This window comes from Macrosteles quadrilineatus, unplaced genomic scaffold (genome assembly GCF_028750875.1).
Source record: "Macrosteles quadrilineatus isolate MER2022 unplaced genomic scaffold, UCM_ALF_1.0 Scaffold_60__1_contigs__length_738512, whole genome shotgun sequence".
NCBI lineage: Eukaryota > Metazoa > Arthropoda > Insecta > Hemiptera > Cicadellidae > Macrosteles > Macrosteles quadrilineatus.
The window spans coordinates 120,489-143,284 of NW_026542653.1; the positions used below are offsets into that span (position 1 = coordinate 120,489).

At 36.2% G+C, this 22,796-nt stretch overlaps 1 protein-coding gene across 2 annotated transcripts in view; it reads right to left on the reverse strand.

Annotated features, from left to right (window-relative positions):
- Positions 1-3,849: 3,849 nt before the first annotated feature.
- LOC128981947 (junctophilin-1-like) overlaps positions 3,850-22,796 on the reverse strand; it is a 74,493-nt gene continuing 55,546 nt past the window's right edge. Inside the window, exons 3-10 of one of the 2 annotated variants that reach the window (XM_054400944.1) lie at positions 20,784-21,073; positions 18,847-19,020; positions 16,800-17,134; positions 15,924-16,042; positions 14,571-15,208; positions 13,586-13,975; positions 5,307-5,510; positions 3,850-4,951 (exon numbers count right to left, since the gene is read on the reverse strand). In XM_054400944.1, the coding sequence (XP_054256919.1) occupies positions 4,865-4,951; positions 5,307-5,510; positions 13,586-13,975; positions 14,571-15,208; positions 15,924-16,042; positions 16,800-17,134; positions 18,847-19,020; positions 20,784-21,073 (2,237 nt within the window). In that variant the 3' untranslated portion in view covers positions 3,850-4,864. Of the gene's footprint in view, positions 4,952-5,306; positions 5,511-7,217; positions 7,352-13,585; positions 13,976-14,570; positions 15,209-15,923; positions 16,043-16,799; positions 17,135-18,846; positions 19,021-20,783; positions 21,074-22,796 lie in introns of those variants that run through there. The other variant, XM_054400945.1, reaches the window with a different exon arrangement.

Sequence of the window (22,796 nt, forward strand, 5' to 3'; positions counted from 1 at the left end):
CATACCGGTATTTTTCTAGTATTCGTGGTAGTGTTGCACAGTTTTTGCTTCACTTGTTACTTTAATATTTGAAAGTCATGGATGCTTATTATTTATTGCTTAGTTACATATTATTTTAGTGTGCCACTATTTAGAATGAACGTAATACTGTTAAGTTTAATTACAGTAGACCCCCTCTTAATCGACCCTTATGGGACCGGACCTAGGTCGGATAACTCAAAAGGTCGGATAAAACGGGCAATCCCTAAAATCATAACATAATGAAGTGCTATTCATTTGGAATTATATAAGAGTGAAAATTTAAAAACGTACGTTTTCAGGAAAAGCACTTTGCAAATTTTTTTCCCCTTTTTTCAAAACTTTTATTATTTTTTTTATTTCATTAACATTTGAAGTTTTATAAAATGTCCATGGTAACGCAATATCTTTGGTAGTTTCTTTTTAAAAGAGCATCTTTAGTGGAAAAACACAAAATCCTGTCACGACCATAACGGACGTTTAAATGAATATTAAAAATAGTTAGTATTATTTGTATAGATATGTTTTGCTATAAACTAATTTACTTTTATGACCATTATACAATAAAAAGGTCACTGAGCTTTTGGTATATTTAGTCTTTCTAGAAAAAAATAAAAAAACAAAAAATTAAAAAAAAGCCAATAAAATCTTTTTAAGTTTGTATAACTCCGAAAAAACTTACCTGAGACCCGAAAAATCGTTATGTTTGTATAGAGGTGTGCTTCTTTTGTGTATAAAACATTGAAATATGACGATATTTTAATTTTTGAAATTTTTATGATAGAAATCATAAACGTGATGGTCAGGGACAAGCGGTACGGTCGTGAATTGTCTGGAATAATCTAAATCTTTCTAAACAATCCTTCAATTATCCTGTTAGTTATAATAAAAATATGTGTTTCAATTGCACTAAACTGTTCAATTTACAATTATATTAAAGAACTTGTCACGACCAAACACACTATAATCCATAAGGCTGGGTTGGTCGTGAAAAAACCCGCGATGGTCGTGAAACTTTGGTCGTGAAATTACGTGTTATTTGGCTCTGTTCTGGTGGTAGCCCTGCACCTCATGTTCGAGGATACAAAGTGGACTTCTAGGTTAATCTAGCAATTGAAATAACTTATAAACAAAAATTAACACCATGTCTACTTCATCGAATGACTACGTACGGTCATGGACACACCAAAATTACAAAAAACACAATATTTCCTTTATTAATCTTGTAATTCCTCCTTTCAACTCAAAACGACCGGCACTACAATCCTGACGTACACCCCGAACTAGTCTCTAAAACCAACTGACTCCATCGACGCCAGGCTTGCCACTGTCGTGCTCCAAAGTTGAAAATTTTTCCCAAATGGTCGTGACGCCAAATCGAGGGACAGACTTATTTTGTCATGGTAGTCAGTTTGTGATGACATTAAAATTATAATATGCTCCTTTTTTGTAAGTTTAATAACCATTGATGACATAAAAATATGGCTTTATATATTTCGGCATGAATAATTAGTCTAAAAACAGCGTGAAAGTTGGAAAATGTACCCTAGGGACACGTCATGGTCGTGAATTTCGAGACTTTAAAAATACGAAAAAAATACCTAGAACCTATTTAAAACCAAATAAATGTGTGTAACATGTTGCCCCCGTCCCAAAAAATATTAAAACACATAATAATAAACTACAAATCCAGTATCTACGAAGTAAAAGGCCAGGGACATGAAAACGTACGTTTTTAAATTTTCACTCATAATCATTATTTTGAAATCATACTTGCATTATTTATCAAATAAACTACTCTTATCTCCTGTTTCATATTGATAGAAAAGTCACAAATAAACACAAAGCACGGTTAAGTCAAATAGGCCTACTTTCAGTGGAATATATTATAATACTACGCAAGAGTCAACAAAATTCCTATTTTAATAACTTTAGTACTGTAATGTATTAATTTATGCTTTCCAAATACATCGTAATACAGTACAGAACCTTTTGACGACATTAAAGATACAAGCGACCATTTTGTTACAAGACAGGACGTTTATTTGTAGCCTCTCACTGGAGGCTCAAGCACAAAAACTATCTTGACCTTGGAGTTGTTAACCCCCCTTCCCTACAAGTTGCATTGTTTGTTTACTCCGGCGATAAGATAATCAGTTCTCAAAATCGTAACGCAGTTTATGATGTTATAAGTTTGCCGCACAGATAACAAATCAGATCAGATGTGCTCGAGGTACGAACTATGATGACAAACTGACAACAGGCTATGCTATATCTTTTGTGATCAACACAAAATAACTTATTGTTAGTCATATCCTGTGGAGATAAGCGTATGGTTCAGTTCTCATCGCCCAGCGTGGGAGCGGAAATGCCGAGATTCCTAGAAAGCGGCGGTTAAACCGAGCTGCTCTCAAAGCAAAGTCGGTTAAAACAAACTGTATTATTTTACAATCGTAGGCGGATAATCCGATTATCGGTTAATACGAGGTCGGTTAAGAGGGGGTCTACTGTATTATGAATGATAACCTGCCTTAAAATCAATTCTAGTCATCAAAAATGTTGAACAGGCATTGTTTTTAGATAGTAGAAGAAAGGTTGAAATAACTGAGTGTTATCTTTTAATTGTGTACTATTTTGTAAATAAATTGATGTTGATCATATTTATTGGGCAAATAATTCATCTTACCCATTCCTCTATTACTGTAGTGAGTTTTCCATACCATCAACTGTAGGAACTAAATATATACCCTTTTGATAAAGTGTCATATTTAAATTAATAAAAATTTTAAAATTTACTACATAAATTATGTAGGACCATCTGTTGGTAATGCCCCTCTACAAAGATTTTAATGATGAAACTCAATCTGTGTTTACACTGGAGTTAGCAAATGTTAAAGACTTTTGTTGTTATCAGCTGTTTAGAAAAAAAAAACATTATAGTCTTAAATGGAGTTTTGTACCATCTGTTGTCAACCAATGATAGTAGGCAGTTTGTAGGATAAGCTTAAACGTTTACAATACTCCTTAATCTGACTTTTCTCAAAAACGTAATTCCTTTTCTAAACATTGTAAAACTGTTCAAAATGTTGTCAGCTACAAACTACAGCTTGTTCGGTCATTGTAAAAATTGGGTTTAAACTCCAGTCCCTGTGTGTGTAAACATGGCTTTTAATTTTAGCAAATTCTGCACAGTGCTAACAAAAATCAAATCAGAACTCCTGTGCAGTTTATATTGCTTTAAATTCATTTTGTAACTAAATAAATACGAAAGTAATATAATTAGAACATGAAAAGTTACTGAGCACAAACTTTAAGCAAATTCTCTTTTTATAGAAGATTAGTAGCTATAACCAAATCGTGGTTGGACCTAGATCCGGAGTTCAACCATACCTTTAGAGGTTATAGTGACATTTCATTTAAGACACTGCACTATTTGACATCTATATTTTGGAACTAGCTCCGCTACCTGATGTATTTTTTTACCAGTAAGCCTATGAATATGAATTAGCTGTCTATTGGATATTACTTGCAGATTTACAGGGCTGGTTGAGGTAACGAGGGTGAATTTTTTCAGTGTTGGACAATGTTTTTCTGTCATGGACTGCTTGCTACATCAACTTTCCACAAGTAGGCATAAAAATTAAATACATTTTAAAACCTTGGTGTCCTAAGTTTTGCATTACAACATAATATGTATCTTATACCATAGACATTCTTGAATTAAAAATGATTTGAAATTATTGTAGTATAATAATAATCATTATTATTATAATTAATTATTAATTATACAAGTTTGAAGTTTTGACTCTTGTGGAGAAAAAAACACTGACCTGTTCAAAAAATGTAATTTATTGGCAACGTGATGAACATAGAGATAAATTTTCACTTCAAAACTAAGCAAGGAGCTATTCTAAAGAACAGTGGTAACTCTTTTAAGACAAATCATTCGGAATTGGGAGGCAATTAGTTGTAAAAGTTGGACCTCTCTCATTCCCACTGAAGTACAAGGCACAACGCTTCTTCATCACCGAAACCGCCCCCGGAAACTCAAAGGGAACACAAATGGCAATGGAAAAATTCCCTTTATAACAAAATTACTGATCCTTCACTTAGTTTACTGAAGTGAAAAATATTTTAACGTAACAATAGTAATAATCCTAATCTAGATTATGTACAAGCATAGAGATTCGATACAACAAATTTTATCAATTTACTTCCGAGTGTTGTAAAAATCGTATATACTATTTACAAGGAAATATATAAAATATCTGAGTAAAATAGCGATAATTTCTATGGCTTTCGCCTGATCCCTTGACAGCCTTGTATGTACTAGCTCTGAGTTTCAGGACCTCTTGTTAAAAATCTAACTCGATACATACAGTTAATACAAAACGGCTTTCATTAACAACACAACAGATAGGTAAAAAAACAAATCTTTGGCGAACGGACCGAGAAGGAATATAGTAAAAAACCGAATTAGTGACTTTCAATAGAATTTCCTCCTGAATATTCAACAGCTTAGTATTTTTACGGTTTAAATAGGCACAATCGCTTTGGAATTCTCCATCACATGAGAAGTGGAAGAAACAATGCTGGGGATTACCAACACTTAAAGTGAATATATTTGTGCTTGCATGACTAGAGCATTCGATATATAAAACTTCAAAAATCCTTTCAAATCTTTCGATACACTTGGTCGTCACTGGGCTCGAAACTGCAACGATAGTCTTAGAGGAATTGTCTTTTGCTCTTAGAGCGCTATCAGTCTCATGACCAATGGCTACTTGTCGCTAGCCATTGAAGAAACCACCGGATGGATACTGTCTCACAGACACCTCAGTAATTACTATGTGAGTAGCTTGAAGAACATGATGGCTAAAGAGATGTTGACAAATAGTACGAGCATCACCAGTTGTTGTCTGGAAAACCAGTCCTGAAACACAACATGTTCAGTAACTATCTCGTTCATTACACTTTAACACTTTAAAATATTACAACCTGAAAACTGTATACAGTAGCGTCTTCTATGATAAGAGGCATAAAATGATTTGTGCTACAGCAGCACACCGCTAATGATGTTTGTTCCACACCTGACAACGTTCAGCATTAAGATGTATAAAAAAAAACTTAACAAATTTCTGCTCTCGAATATAATGAAGAACACACTTTGTTCAGTTCTAATTTCTTGCCCACCTGAATTAATCATCTTGTAAAATAGTCAGGGGTGGTTTTGAGTGAGCAGGAAGTATTTGGAACCAGAAGAAAGTACGCATGCTACATGTTTTTACCTTAACACTCGGACTGACGAGGTACAACAGTGGGTTGGCACGAAGTTTCTCAGTTTCTTCATTCATCCGTCGCACCTCCTCTCTTCTCGCCGAGCTCAGTACGGATGCTTCCTCTCGAGACATGGGTTCAGCAGCTCGAGGTAGACCTTGGAAGTCGGGTAGACTCTTCTTGCGTTGGAGACTTGTAGTGCTGACTGGTATGGTCTGTAACAAGTTGTCAAATGTGATTTGGATTTTGTGTTGCTGAAGAAATGTTAACGATTGAACTCTTCATGCAACACACAATCATAACCATACTGTCTGAGATATCAAGCTAATCAATTATAGTGAAATCAAGTTAAAACAATCCTGTCCTTGCGACCTATGTGAAGGCGCTCAAGTACACAAAACACTAGAGAGGCCCTACACCCCATGAGTCAGCGGGAATGTTTGCACTCTGGTATTTTCCTTACCTCCACCCTCCCCACCAACACTGCCCACTCTAGACCCTAGTGCCAGCATACGTGTCATGAGCTGTAGTCTTTGAAGCTTTCAATTGAACCCTTCACCGGCGCCGTATCACATTTCGCAGTCGGTCGACGTCCTTAATTAATGTTTAAATGTTTTGTGTGTTTCTGTGTGTGTAAGTGTGTGTAAGAGTCTTCATGTTCATCGTAAAACCATGACAAACTCAACACCGAGGGATGTGTAAGGAAGCTGGCGTTCAACAAACCTAATGATGTGTGTAATAGAGGCATAAAACAGCTGTAGTTTCCTAAAACTACCGTGAATTGTAGACAGAAGCCTGGTAACATAAGCCTTATTAGTGCTAATTTTAACGATCCAGTGGCCAACCATCATGAAATTGGATCTGAAATATCTCGGACCAAATTTCCTATACCAATTCTTCAAACTCTTTAAAAAATCTAACTAAATGGTTTACAACGTTAACAGAAACAACAATTCTGTTGTTACAGCTTGAAATCCATTCCTGCAATCCAAGCTAGTGCTCCTTTATTTGGACGTTTGAGATGCCATAACATATCTGGTGATGCTAATAAAAGTAAATCTTAAAAATTATTTGATTCAATGTCTGTGTTTTCAATCCATACAGTCACATAATTGATTCGGTTCCTTATTTCCCTTGAATTTCCTGGAGTTTCACCAACTCACATTGTAATGTTTTAGGCTCCTTTTAAACTCTGTGGTGTAACACACACCGCTGCGACTGGTACGGTAGCTTAGTGTAAGTGCTTTGTGTTAAATGAGAGGTTTGATACTATGCAGCATGCATCACTCTAGGCGCAGTTTGAAACGAATGATTCCATACCAAATTCTTACTAAGAAAGAAAAGGTCATGGTATTTTCTAAGTTGATATTTTACTATTTCGCAGCTTTGAGTAAAATATTTCTTTCTACATTAGTAAATATTACAGTTCATCTAAGAGTTTACAAACTAACTCAATGAGACATTTAATATGGGACGAATACAATTTTACCAGGTTTAATTCATCTTAGAAATTAACTAAAAGACTACTTAAGGACAAAACCTTCTATTACAAAAAGTAGCACTCTGTAAGATAACTTTTAAAAACAAACCCATTACAAAAGAAATTATCTGTATCGTTTGAACAGTCAGAAACAATGAGACTAATTAGAATAGACAAATCAAGCTCCCGGTGTTGGGAAGATCCAAATAACAGTTTACAATAATAGCTGTCTACCAACTGAGTCTTGGCGGATAGCCAAAATTGCGCAACAAACTCCATTTTAGATTCCGGGTATTAGACCTTTAGAATTGAACATAAACAAATAACAATAAGTTAGATTCATCGATGTTTAGGCCCTGCTAGAACACTTTGATGGTCACTTCTCCTTCCCTCTCCTGTTAGGTAAACTATGGTTTTCTCCTGGAACTGTAAGGTTTCATACCTCGATGGGCGGAGCGGTGATCCAGCTCTCGCTAGCCCGTCTGGCCATGAGGGCCGGGCTGAACATGAGGTCCTCTTCCTCCTCATCTTCCACTGACCACATCGTTGCGACTGGAGTAAATGAGTCCGTTTTTAGCTCTGAGACATCCTGGGTCCCCTCTCCCCTTTTCTGGGCAGTCAGCCAACTCTCCCAGCCATCTCCCACTGCTTGCTCCCCCCTCCCTTTCCCCTCCATTGTTTCTTTCGTGTGTCAAGCAAGTATTCACTTTATACGTTATGTTTACTGGTCCCTATATCTCAATCTCACTCTGGTTTCAGTTTAGCTGTAGGAAATATCTACTGTACTGTACTGTACCATAAGACTAAACTTAATTTATTTTATGATAATAGTGATGTAGAACAAGAGTTATTTTTCTTATAAAGGTGAAACAAAGTTTATCCTGTATTTGAGTTCTGAGAGTTATTTTTCCTTGGTTTAGACTGCGGTTTCTCTTCTCAATTTTAAAATTTTTACTAAGAATTTTAGCCTTTATTTCCTGTAAATTGTCTATACATGTAGTATGTCTGGTGTCACATTGAATAGGTAAAAAGTTCTTCATACTTTTCTTCTTTAGTTTTCTCATAACATGAATACACTTTATAAATCTTCATGAATCTTAGAACCTTCAATCACCAAGTATTTTCGCTTAATCCGAGACCAGTCTGTGCACTTAGATCTGGTGTAGATCATGGCAAGAATCCAAAACTCAGATGCAGTAGAGCACATTCCTTTAGAGTCAATGAACACTCAATTGAGAGAGTTGAACTGTACAACAAAATCAAAAGGAAAGCATATCCAGTGTTCCCTGAATTTTAAACCAAAAATCAAAAGGGAGTCTCCATCTAGAATTTGTATTTTTTTAAACTTGTGAACTTATGCTGCACTGAAAGACCTATAGCACATGCTCAGAGGTAAATTCGTGTTACTCTCACAGACATCATGAATCAGGTACTGCAGCTTATCAAATAAAGCAAAACCTCAAAAATTTACTGTTCTATTAGATAGTTGAATCCTTAAATCTCTCTAGAAATGTATATTTAAGAGAGCTAAGAATCTCTGGATAACCTGGCAAAAATTAGAAGTAATCAGGACGGAGAAGTGGATGTTAAGAGGAAATCATCTTCTACATCTACCTGGAATAGTATACCACTGTTTCCAAGATAAGAGATAAACAGGAGTTGGAATACACGGTGTGTAGAACGTGAACTTGTGCGTTCCCAAGTGAGTGCTTCCAACAATGTTCCAAACTTGAGGTCTTTGTGATCTTGGAGTGTACTAGAGAGAACCTGAGGCATGGCTTAAACATTTCTATTTTCACAGACTGCCAGGCGCACAAGGCACTTGACTCCTGAGAGTTCAAGTCCAAGGTGGTCTGGGACTGTCTCACAACAGTATCTGCCCTGGGCAAGTGACACTTTTTTGGGTCCCTGGACACTCAGGGGTAGAAGGAACAAGGTGACCAAAAACCTGATCTTAGCCTCAGACCTTGTGGACCGGCAGCCTTTCTGTGGAATCCCTTCTGGTATGCATGTTAGTCAGTCTCAGTTTCTCATAAAGTTGCCTCCTATGTTCTATAATCAGGCTACGTCCAAACTAGGCAACTCGGTCGCCACAAGTTTTATTTCTTTATTCGTGACCTGGTCGCAGGAAGTGTCTACGCCTTGTTATTAATTATAACTAAAAAGGAAGGAGTACATCCCCTCAACATCACACATTTTCCCAACCTTACTACATTGTTTAGGGATGACATATTTTCAAATTGTAAATTGTTTCCAGTATTTTCAAATTATCATAGCCTTGTTTGATGATCTCCCGACATTGAAGAAAACATTGTAAAAAAAGAACAATAAATTTTAGGATTCATGTTGCACCAGAGGATACTTATTCCTAAGGGTTACATCAATAATAGAGGTATAATCTTATCTCATCCCTAAGCACAAGTGCTGTAATTATGTTGCCAACCTACCCTCCCTTCGTTTCTAAAATGTTTTTACCTATGACCGTGTTTTAAGCTAGTCTTTTCAATTCAGTTCTTATAATTTTATTTATATAGATAATCACATTACAGTATTGTTTACTTACTTAACAGTATTTTTTTGGTTTTGTTACTTTACAGTACAAGTTTGGACCAATGAGATAAAAGAATCAAGAAAAAATAAATAAAATTGTAATACATCGAACGTCATCTTATCAGCTGTTAAGACCAATTTAATTGATTAAACAACAAATGAGTGGTTGGGACAATAAGTCGTTTCATCACAATCAGTGGCAATGAGAGTTTATAAACGAAAACATAACCTCTCTTGGAAGTTATGAGTTAATTGAAGTTAATTGAGATACGGTCATAGGTAAAGTAGTGTATGCAACTAGCGTGATTAGCCTTTACGACACTCGTAGAAGTTTTAAAGGCACTCGCCAAGGCTCGTACCTTAAATTTTATGCTTTTGTCATGAAGACTATCCTTACGTGATCGTTGCGTGAAGTACTATTACATAAACAATTACAAAATGAAAATACAAATAAAACTCATTGGCTTTTTATTGTGATGCTTGCGCCACAGCTGATCTGCTATCAACCGGTACGATCTGCCGTAGTCTATACCGTAGGGGGGAGAGTGGGGAAGGAGTCGAGTGTGAGGAAGGCCCGTCGCCGAAGACTGAGCAACAATCGGATTAGTCGTAGTGGTTAGTTATTAAATTGAATTATGTTCTAATTCTTTTCAAGAGGAGGGGGGACTAAGGGGTTAGGGATCATTCACTTTGTTAATATTATAACATGTAAATTGAGACAAACCAACACCATTCTTGGCCTTATGGCACAAGGGGAAGGTTATCGCTTCATTCTTATTTTATAACAAAATTTATAGCATTATAATAAATAAGATCAGTATTTAATTAGATCAAATAATAAATTCAAACTTAGAGATGTACAGGGGTGCCCATCCCCCCCAAAGCTCACGTCGCAGAATCCCCCCCAAATTCGTTGTTTAACCCATGCCGGAAGGTCTGGGGGCTAGCCCATAGTTATGTTTATAATGCGGGGAGGGAAGGGGTGCCCCCGATACTTCTTTAAATTTATGGGAATTTAGGCGTTTGAATCAAACTTTTAATCCGATTTAAATGGACAATTTTCCTTTAAAACTCTAGTAGCAAACTTTTTGTTAGTTTAGTTTTAATTTAAATGAGTTGGATTTTTAACATGCACACAATTTGAATCAAAATTGGCCATGTAGTTTTTTTTTTATCCGATTTTCCATGAGTTAATAGGTTTTAAAAGGGAAAATCACAAAATTTGCAATAACTTTTGAACCATAATTTTTACGGCATAGAGGGTTTATACAATTTTTGTCATAGTCAAAGAGTATAACATGTTAATTTTTAATCAAAATCTTTCGGGCCAATTCTGAGAAAATTTTATTCATCCATTATTTTATAGGGTTTTATGGAATATCACTATTAAAAATCCAAAATGAAAAAAAAAACATCTGGAGAGACCATGGATTGGTACCTAAAATACCAAATTTCATCAAAATCGGACTCGGACCACAGGCGTGGTCTGTAGCTCTGTACCATACATACACACATACAGACAGACACACACATCACTTCGAAAACCACTTTTTTGGGATCAGGGTTTTTGCATAAACAATTATTTTACCATATTAAATTGTAGGGGAGAAAGTACTTGAAGTTATGTCAAAAAGTTTGAGATATTTTCTAAATTGCCCTTTAATCCACTTCTGAGTTTGGTCCTTTTTAAATAAGTGTAAAATATTCAGTATCAAAAATATTACTAGGCCTAAACTTATTTCGTGCCTAGGGCCAAAATGAGGTTTTGCTGGTTCGAGGTAGTTTTTAAGTTCGATACGAGGTCGAGGACTTAAAACGATCGAGAACTGCAAAACCATTTCAGTCCGTGGTACGAACGCTATTATTCACCACCCCACACTATACCCTATTACCACTAATTCACCTCAATAATAATGCACTGCACACTGATATAGTCAACACAACTACAACTTTAAGGTCATGTGGATAAATAATTTGTGGAATCAGCAAAAATAATAATAAATAGTTGCTAGTCAGCGGTGACAATAAAACAACTCTATTGCAATGCTATGGATAATGATTGTGTATTTAAAACGGGCAGCTGATTTTGCGGCCCTAGGGATGTAAAAACCTGCTCGATCCCCAAATGACGATCACAGCTGGCATGGCCTACAAAACGTAACTTTCAGCCACCAATTAATGTACCTATATGTAAAACAGTTAAAAACATCATAGTGTGGTAAAATAGTATATTACGTTACTAGTCCTGATTCCCGTGCGAGACGAAGTCGAGTAGTGGTTTTTTTAATACGAGTCCGGCCAACACATTTTGGACGAGTGACGTACGATAGTTTACGCCATACTACTAAATCCGTTCAAATCCCTATATTACCACCAACTAAAGGACTAAAATTTTTGTTATAACCACTCATTGCCACCCAAATACAGTATAAACAGCTGATTGGTGTCCGGCAAAACTCATTACAGTACAGTAGTACTGTATGAAACCTCATTTAATTAAGGACAAACAGCTGTTTTCTGGACTAAATCCTTGCATGGGAAGTTCGTCAAAATAGTGTAGTGTGGCGTGAAAAAATAATTATATATCTATTCTAAGACTAGTAAAATTTGTTTAAAGCTCTTTCTAGATTCAAGAAAAGACAATAACAAATAAAATTTAATTAATCGAGGATCATGTGTTTCAGTTCTTGAAGTTAACGTAAACACATAGCCTATCAAAAACCTTAATTAAATTGTCACAGTACTGTATGTCAATTTCTTCCAATGAATAAATGACCCAGGCATAATTATTTGGGAGAGCCAAAATATTATCACAAGCTTTCATGTTGTTATGTTGTAAAAATAGCAAAATGATTATCATTATCATAATACTGGTTTTTTATGAATCAAGAATATATTATAATAAACAAACCTAAAAACCCATCAATAGGTCCTCAAGGCAATGAGACTATTTGAGAATAAGTTCATAATGAAAGGTAAAAACAAACTCAAATTGCAGATACAATTTAATAAGCAACCATAATCCTTTGACAGCAGTTGGCATGGAGTTGTTCTCACTGTCAAACATGATAGAGTCAGAAAGTGGAAATCCACATAAAAGTATCTATATATTTTATAGCAATTATTAAATGATTTATTAATCAAGATAAAATGTCAAACGGGATTTTGATTGCATAATTACCCCAATAATAAATTAAGGAGGTCGTAAAAATTATCTGATTAATCTTTTATGTGCTTTTAACCAACCACTGGCTTGAATCCCCCCAAAATCATAAAATCCCCCCCAAATAAAATTCTGATGTCGCATTTTGCGACATCAAACCCCCCTGTGGGCACCCCTGGAGATGTAGAACGCACAAGGGATCTTAGAATATAATTGAGCCTCCAAACCATCCTCATGAGCCCAGTACCACTACATCGGTAGTATTTGTTACATTGAGTGGATGGTCTTTTCCTGAAGAAACTTTTTAAATCTTGCCCTCTCCTAAAATGCCGCATTATAGAAGTAACAAACTCAAAGAAGACGACTACTAAAGCTTTTTCACATTTCCATTACAATGTCTTAAAGCAGTAGAAAAATAAATAAATTAGTTTACTATGAAATCAGTCGTATTTGGTTTTAATGACTCATCATAATAGAAAAAATATGGGATGTAGCCAGATATAATTATAGCCCGTTGTTTGAGTGATTTAGTGTCAGTTAAAGGAGTTTTTCCAAGGGTTAAAGATTCTTGATCTTTGGCTTGAAGCCTCAATTGTATGCAAAAGTCTAAAAAAACTTGAAAATGTCATAAATTATTGTTGGGATGACAACAATCAACTGAAAGAACTATTTAACGTTTGTATTTAAAACACAAAAAATTATACTACTATTAGAATTATAGCATTGATGCATTTTTGGAATGGGATTGTCGTTGTTCAACAAATGTTTTAATGAATATAAATTATTTTAAGGTACCTACTCAATATAATGTTGGGTTTTGCCCTCCCATAGCTTTTAGGATTGTAAAAAAATTAGGGTACTAGTAATTCTAATTTTTCTCTTCCAGGCTCGCTACAACCATCGGAAAACAAAACCACTTTTTGTCTGGGTATGATGTCAAATGTGGAAGAATTGTTACGTAGCTTTAAGCGAGTAAGCTAGAATCTAGACTATCAACGTTCATCCAAACTCAACTGCACAGGTACCCTTAGTCATATTCTAGACATTGTATCAACTAGACTTTGTTAAATATACAAATTTACCACAAACAAACTCACCTTAATCGGTGGAGGTGCTGCCTTTTTCGTAGCTGCTGCAACATAGAGTGATTCAGTTCTGGCTGGCTTGCCCAGAGGCGAAGGCACAATATCTTGACCAAGACCCCGTTTCCTGATGATGACGTCTTCAAAAGGCGGCTGGGGACTGGAAGGTAAGTTAGGCACCACATAGGCAGGTTTCCCCGCCCCCACGGCAGCTCCGTTCCCCGCTACAGGGGTTGTGGAACGTGCTAAGGAAGGGGCGCGGGGGGTTGACGGTTCCGGTGGAAGTGCTTTGTCCACCGACGGCTGTCGACTGCCTGCTAAGCGGCTGGCTGCTCGACTGTAGCGGTCCACGCTACTGTCTCTGCTAGGCGGTCGCTTGTAGTGGTCGAAGTGATCACTCATCGCCTGAAAACATCGGTACTTATTAGAGGAATATGGTACCTACAGTCAGGGCCGCCCCGAGGGCAGTGCGAGAGGGGCGACCGCCCTGTGCGCCGCAGCTAGGGGGCGCCGCGGCTTTGGAAGGTAAAAATTTAACAATGTTATTGGCGAACCGCAAACAAATATTTTACCGGAAACTCGCAAACATGTAATCAATGACAATGACTATTAAAAAAAGGCAAGATAGCTTTTGTTTTATTTATAAAATAAATACCGTTATTTAATATACAACTCGTACTATTACTACTTTTCTGTAGTACTATTACTACAAAATTCTGATTTTGTTTTATAATACCTCTTTTCAGCCAACTTAATAATTTTGTTAATTATTAACGACTGTCTCTGTGGAAAAATAGTTATTAGCTTGCCTTCCAATGTGAAAGGTTGTTGGTTTGTTTCCAAAAGAGGATGATTCAGTGGCCCCAATCCCATTTGTCTTTGACATATCAATTTAACACGCTTTCTTACAACAAGTTGACATTCGATGGTAAAAATACCAGAAAAAGGGCCAGACAATGAAAAAATACATAAATACAGTTGAATAAGAAATAATTCAAACCTGTTGGAAGTTGTAGCCAGGCGCGTCTCCTGATGGTTGAACCTGCCTGGAGTTGCGCCTCAGTTCGTTTCTTGGGTATTGGCTCTCGGAGGTAGCAGGGTTCATCTTATGCTGTTCAGGCTGAGGGGTGGGGGGAGTCACCAGCTGTTGAGGTAGCTTATCTTGATTTTGCTGATTTGGCGGGTAGTTTTGGGGCTGGGTAGAATGAAACTGTTTTTGGAATTGTTGTTGAAACTGTTGCTGTTGTTGTTGTTCAGCCTGATACTGTTGTTGGGCTTGATACTGTTGTTGCTGTTGTGTTTCCAACTGATGCTGAGGGGATTGGTTGTATTGTGCTTGTGTTTGTGAGATCGAAGACTGCTGTGTGTTGGGATAGTTTGATGACTGTTGATACTGTGATTGTTGGGAATTTTGCGATTGTTGGGCTTGATACGATTGTTGTTTGGATTGGTACTGTGATTCGTACTGTGACTGTGATGTACTCGGATGTGATGGGTTTGATATGGAGTTCATGGCCGTTGTAGGAACATTGGAGTCGGTTGAATGGGTAGATTTTTGTAAAATTGATTTAGACGGTTGCATATCCTCTGGAGGAGGCCGATATTTTGGAATTTCTCTACTTCTTAACTTTTCCAGCCCTGAAAATAACACCATTGCTTATAGCATTCATCAATATAAAGTAAAATCTAATGTTTATGCATGCTGTGTTCTTAAGTATGAGTCTAGCATCTTTAGGAGATTGAGTATGCACTGAAAGTTTAATTCGTTTTGACTTCTGATTGTTGTAGGGGACATCTTGGAGTTGGCCAAACCCAATTTTTCTCGCCCCCTAGCAGTTTCACAACTTCAAAATGTGATAAACTGTCAGTCAATTAGTTATTTAATTTTTAGTTGAATACATTATAGGTACTTTCACATATAGATAGTATTGTAACCATCACTATTACTGACACTTGAATTGATCTGCATCATCTACTTTTTGCTTCTGAAAACTATAATACATAATATACTGTATACTCATTGTCATCAAGGTTGCATTGTTTTGTCGAGCTGTATTTGAATACCACCATTTGCAGAGGTCAGCATTCAAATACAGCTTGACAAAAGGTCCAGCATAGAAGTTAACAAGAACATATCTTATGAAAACGACCTAGGAAGTATACAGTTATTGTTTGGGTTATAATTGTTATTTCACAAGAAAACAATATGTATTAAGCTACAATTTTTCACATTTCTTTGACATTTTATAACAATTTTAGATAATGATCCCTCGTGTAGGATGGCATTACTACTAGGATTTCATAATGATTTTCAGCACAACAGTACTTGCTGATATTTTCGAGAAATACAAACCTGGTTGGGTGAAATCGGGAGCAAACTGCTTGGCAACTGATCGCGCGATCTCAAAGTCCTCTCGGGCCTGCTCAGCCGCCACGTCAGCCAGCTCTGCCTTGCCGCGAGCCGTCGCTGTTCTACAACAGCCCCAGTTATAGGCAAAAAGCTGTAAAACTAATTGTGGCTTCAAGAGATTAATTAACCAAATAAACATATGTATACAATCCTCTTTTTAGTACATCCTTGATTCCAACAACTGTGCTTAATTCTCTGAGATTAACTTGAATGTCAAAACGAAAAACACATTCTAGCAGTTTTCTTCTACATAATAAAATGGCTTTTTAACAACCCTTGAATTATAACAAGGGGTTATTTAAAGTAGTCAAAATGCCAAACTGTTTTGTCTACGAATGTAGAATTTGTATTGTATTGTATGGTAAAGGAAACCTTACAAAAGATATTTCTGTCATGTTGCATCTCTCAGAACAAACGATTTCAAATTATGTGTGACCATAGACAAAAAGAATTATTAAATAGAGACCGTCAGCTGTGCTGCGATTACCATATTTTCTGGCGCACACCGCTGGGAGTGCCATGTAGGTACAGCGTTGGCACTAAGTAACTGCACGGCACTCCCAGCGGTATGCACCAGAACCTATGGTAACCATAGTAACTGCAGCACCGCTAACAGTCTATATTTATTTCTTTTCGTCTATGGTATGACTCACAGTTCAAATATAAATTTTTCCTTTGTAATTTTAATTGAAAAATGAATTAAAATGATACACAGAAGTATAATATACTGTTAGTAGATCTTTTTCAAAACAATCCTCAACTTACCTTATAATTTTTAAATACTAAACAATAAACATTACCGTAATAACAAAATAGCACCTTGATATGGCGATATCAGCCTTCTGTAGAGCTATCTTGGAGGCACGTTGAGCCGCATTGACAGCAGCGTCTATCCTCTCTCTGAACTTAGCTGAACGTATGAGGAATAAATGTTTTTTCTTTTGGGAGGTAATTAAAACATTGTTCTTATATTTCCCTTCTTCTTTCGACCCGTCTCTGAAAGTCGTGACACCATAGCCGTATTTTTTATTACCGAACCACTCCCCCTCGTATCTAAGTCCGTCTGAACGTTCACTTATTCCGAAACCTGATCTTTTATCGTTTTTCCACTCCCCCATATAAGTCTCAGTAACACTGGCGTCCATGTGTTCATCCTGAAAAGATAGAAAGGTGAAGTTAAAAGCAGTGTACCGGTACTATAGTTCGGCCGCTTAGAAAACGACCTGCGCGTTAATGCTAAACCAATGCTGGAGGAGGTCGCTTTCTAAGCGGCCGAACTATAGTTAAAATATAGTTTGGTATTTTTACACTTTGTTATCAAAATATTTTTAAGTTGTGGGGGTTTTGAATCGGTTGTACGGTGATAGGCTAATACAATTACCTAATTACTCTATTTTCACAGCTGAGAATAATTTTTTCTTTATTACTGAGTTCTAAAAAAACAATTGTTTAGGCGGTGCATTAAGTGAACATAAATTCCAACTGGCAAACATAAATTAGATTATTTTTGTTTTATGTACCAAATGATATGATTTTGCCTGTTCTAAGCATTACTTTTCCTGTCCCAAGCATTACTTTTCCTGTCCCAAACAAACGAAGCTCCGTTTTAGTTTAACAGGAGCACTAATGTATGTATTCCTTAATAGGAACCAATCAAATATGAAATGATGTTTGATCATTCAAATTTAGAAAAGCTTTGTAAGATTATTTGCCTTGGTAAAAAGTGTCGTTCACAACACATCAGCTGGAAGCCCCATTTTGTGGCTCAATAGTTGTTTCCATAATTTTGTCCAGAACAGAGTACTTTCGGGACTAGTAGTGAATATACCACTGTATTACATACAATGTCAAAAATGAGGCTTTAAGACAACATTATATATCTGCTCCGAGATTATTGCCATCCAAGTAGCTATTTAAACAGCCAGAACAATCATTGGTGTTCACAACAAGTCATCAAAGCTTTACTGGATCAAAAGTTGTTTTCATCCATACCGTTTTGTGATTTCAATTATAACCAGATGTATAGAAAAACAGAAACATGGGAATGTCAAGCTGTAGATTTATAGACATTTTAAGACCATACCTTTTTAGGTCACCAACCTCTTCAGCCTTACAGTAGCCACAGAAAAGCTGCTGTTTTAGTTTAAGAAATCTAAGTTTCCATCATCAGGACTAATATCAAGACTGTATATTTCTACATATTTTGTCATTTATCAAATTTAAAACACAAAAAAACCACAGTTACGCTCAAACACAGGAACATAATCATTTAAAGTGCACCTGTTACTTGTATTAGCTTTTAATCTTAGACTGATGGAATATTATACTTTTGAAAACGTGCGGCTCCGCAGCCGGGTCACGGGGCCCGCTCCCCCTACCAGAGCTAAAGGAATATGATAGAATCGGTATTCACGATTCATACTATTTGATCTGATCATAACTAATTATAATTATGTTAATATAAACAAATACTCAAATCTATAACTATCAGCGCTTTAATGATTTAATTCGTAACTGAAAAACATATTGGGGTGAAATTTAAACTTTAAATGCTAGACAGCTCCTTCCTCTCTTCCCCTCTTGACAATCTACCCTAGAACCCTTGTCTGAAATCGCAGTTGCCCTTTGTATTCAATAGATCTGAAGCTGGATGTATTAACGTAATTACTGTCATTGTTCATTCATACAACTGTGTTTTAATTGATTTCCTGCAGGCCTGTAGTTTACGCTATGAGCCCAAGAGATAATTGGGTTCCTCACACCTTACTTACAGAAGAATTGTTCTCTTGGGCAAAAAAAGACTCTGATTGTATTTACTGGAATCCTGAAATGGAATATTCTGGTTAAATTGTGTTCTATAACTGACCTCTACCACAAAGCTGGCATTGGAGTCCGTGTGTACAGAACCACTGGTGACGCCCGAGTGAGAAGACTCAGTACTGACCCATGATGCACTAGAACCCGTACTGCGGATACTACCTCCGGATATCCCACGCTTCTCTAGGTCTCCCGTGCTGCGCTGCTTGCGGATCTTCAGCCCCTGTAAACAAAAGTAGTAAAAAATATGGAAAACTCAAGTTCAGCTAGTTATAGTCCATAACTACAAAAAAATATCAAACATTTTATGATAGATTTACTGAAATGTGTATTTTTTTAATGTTACAATGGTGAGAGATTTTGACGCATCACACAACGATCATCATCAAGCCCTATGATAACATGTTTGATATAAAATTGTATTTCTACGAGGAGTGATCTTTAATCAAATTAGGCAGTTTTGTTTATTTCATACTAAGCTATCAACATTTCAATAAAAAAAGGGCCTCAATACCTTCACTGTAGCAGCATACCTAAGTACTGATTAGAATTAATGTTATTTAAATAGGAAATAAATCTGAAAATTTTAAGGGAATATTTTAGTAGAAATCCAGGAAAATGGAAATTTGCTTAATCTGTAGGTTTGCTGCAGCTGGGGTATTTTATAAGTACTGTAACTGAACACATTTCAAAGTTTTCTATAACGTTGTATATAGTTTGCATATACCAATAATTAATTGAAGGCCGCCATTGTCTTGTGTATAAATCTCTGACATTAAATATAGACAATGGAGTGTTCTCTGGTGGCAGTGGGCCATCTGGGCCTGCCTATATCTTTATCCTCGGCTTCATGTTGTACACATTGTTGAATTATTTATGCTGTTTATACTTCCACCAGATGCGAACATACACCATTAACTACAACCACCTTCTGTATAAACATCCATTTTCATACACTCCTCACTAACCAGTAACAAGGACCTTGCCAAAGAGAAAGCTGCCCTTGTGTTGAATATGTACTTTTTATCCAGCTTAATCTCATATTTTACCAATTTTGGAAGAAAGATAACTAAAATATTACTTCTGGAATTTGGTTTGGGTTTTAACCTTTGAATATACAGTATACACGTTTTGAATATAATGCCCTAATATTCGAACCCCTAATAGACAAAGAGTGCACCATAAGTAGACATATTTAAATCCCACATAGGTTTAACTTTGACATTATTTTTGGCAATCCAAATGTTTTAGTAATATGACACCCAGCACGTCCTAATGTTGGATCTTTTTAGTTGTTTACACCAAATACTGGCATTAAATTTATGTTAAATGTATTTTGATAAGTTTGATCAAAAACTCGTTTAAGATTGCCATACATATATATCAACACATTTTAAGTCCCACAACAAATATATAATTGTTAATGACAAGTGAATAAAACTGTTGAACAAAATTAGAATGAGTATATTATGATATCAGGTTTTAATTTTCCCTGGAAATATGGTTTGATTAATTTGTCACCGAAAATTAAGGAGTTTTTTTTTACTTATCTGTTGCTTTATTGATCAAGAGTGTTTGTCACTGAGATAAGGTTCAGGTTTTTAAAACCATTGTCTGTAACTGAGTGTGCTATTATCGGTAATGTCAATGCTATATATACAGTTAAAAACTGCATTTTCCGCTCAGTTTATATTATGTGTCATAAAAAAGATGCTACCTCTAACAGTATAGCTTACAATTACTATAGTTTGTTATTTTAGTTTGGTTTGGCTAAATTTTGTAATTCAACATAAAATGGTAATAATCAGAGGAGTCCTCTCAGTGACTCAATTTAAATCACATTCATTTTCATTCTAAATCTGACTACATCTTTAGCATGGGAATAGAATGTTCCATTCAAAGTTAAAGTTCAATCTAGACTTTAAAATTCAATTGTTACTTATACATGAAAAATGCTTATTTAGTGGTAAAACATATTTAACTTACAGAAAGGATAGATTTTTTGATCCCGCTCGACTTTTCGACTAGTGATCGCCGACGGACTGGAGGTTCATCACTCCTCGCCTTCAACACAAAGCCGCCCCGCGAGTCATCCATCTTACGGTCTCTCTCGGCAGCAGCCTCCGCGCCCGCTGCGCCTTCGTTGCTGCGGAGGGATGTCAGCGACGCCCGCAGTGTCTTGTTGGGGCGATAGTGCGAGGCCAGGCCAAAGGGAGCACTCGCCCTCACACCATACCCATGCCTCATCCCTCTCAACCATTGTCCCTGATAGGTACCTGTAACAAAACAGTTGTCAGAAACAAAAAACTTTACCCAGCTGTCCTTGATTGGGCTAAAAATGGTCCTTGCTGTTCTCAACTCTATTGGGAAAATGTATAGATTATAAACAGTACCTTAGGACCGAGCCATTGCTCACAAAAATCTCGAAGCCGAATGGCTCGGTAGTTTATTTCCATTGTACCACTATATCGAATAATCTTTCAGATAATCTTTGCTCAATAGTAGAAACTGATGTTTTTCCTTTTGTACTGTATTTTGTAATTTGCTAGTATACTGTGGGTGGCTTGTTTTAAACACATGTTACAAGTCTTTTGTTTACTTTTCCCTTGTTACTTTGTTCAACCAACGTGGTTACTTGGCAACCCATAAGGCCAATGTTAAGAAATTTTGGTTTTTGCATTTTCATTTTTACTAGCAAGTAGAATTTTGATGGCAGTTTTAACTGCATTAAACAAGTTTTTAGGCTAGGAATAAATTATTTATAGCATTTGAAGGAAATCGTCAAAGGCGCTTACGAGATATTTGTGCAACCATATATACACAAGCAAACAATGATCATATAAAAGTATAGGATTAAACAATCGTCTTAAACACAAGCAGGGTGACTGGAGGTTTTTGTGATCCTTATATACAGAGCTTTTATAAAAGAATCATCAAGTTTTAATCTCATGTACCTCACCCAATTCTTCTCCCACATTGATATTTGAAACATGTGCTTATAAAGCACGTTTCCAAGTTTTATAATCAGCTGTTCAATAATCAGGCTTGATTTTTTCTTGGACGTGTTTGCATCATTTCAAAATGATTAATTCAAGAGAAAACATTTTGGTGATAATGACTTCACCCTTCTCAAATGGTCCCCTGATCTCCTGATCTTACGGTGTGTGATTTTGTTCTATTGGGGCTATGTAAAAGACAACATTTATGTACCGCCAATGCCTCAAACCCTTCAAGAGCTCCATGGACGAATTCGAAATGCCGTAGAATAAATCAGCCTTGTGATGCTAGCCGGTGTATGGGACAATTTACAGCATAGATTGGAAACTTGCACAATGGCTAATGGACAGCACTTGTGGGGTATCTATGAACATTTTAAGAGCTATCCCTTCTGTTGCTATATTTTATATCCGTATTTCTTTAACATTAACGGCAATAAAATGTTTTACAACCTGATGATTCTTTTATAAACGCCCTGTATTTTCAAAACCTATTGAATCTTCACATGTTATTGGGTAGAATGTAATCCGTAACTAACTATTTACATTCTTGTCGTTGATTTAGTTGGCTATAATAAGAGATGACTACTCCATCACTCCACTTTAACAACCTGTCTGATTTTGAGCACCTGAAACAAGATAGGTAGGGTACTGCAAGAGAAGGGTAGCTCCATAAGGGGGGGGGGGGGGGGTTGCCTGATATTTTAGTTTTACCACTGACCAGTATACTATTTTATAATGAAAGTTTTTACTTACTCCCTCACCCCTCCCTATGAAAAAGTTATAATCAAATAAACAAAATAAACAAATACTCAACGCCTGCAAATGTCATAGTCTATAGTTTTGATTAATCATTGAATATTGGATATTCAAAGATATTATGTAATATCTGGTGATATTTAATGACATCACAAGTTTTGAGTATTTGTTGATTTTAATGAATAGTTTGCTGTAGCCGTCAAATCAAAACATAATTTAACACTAACAAAATATAGGTGTAACA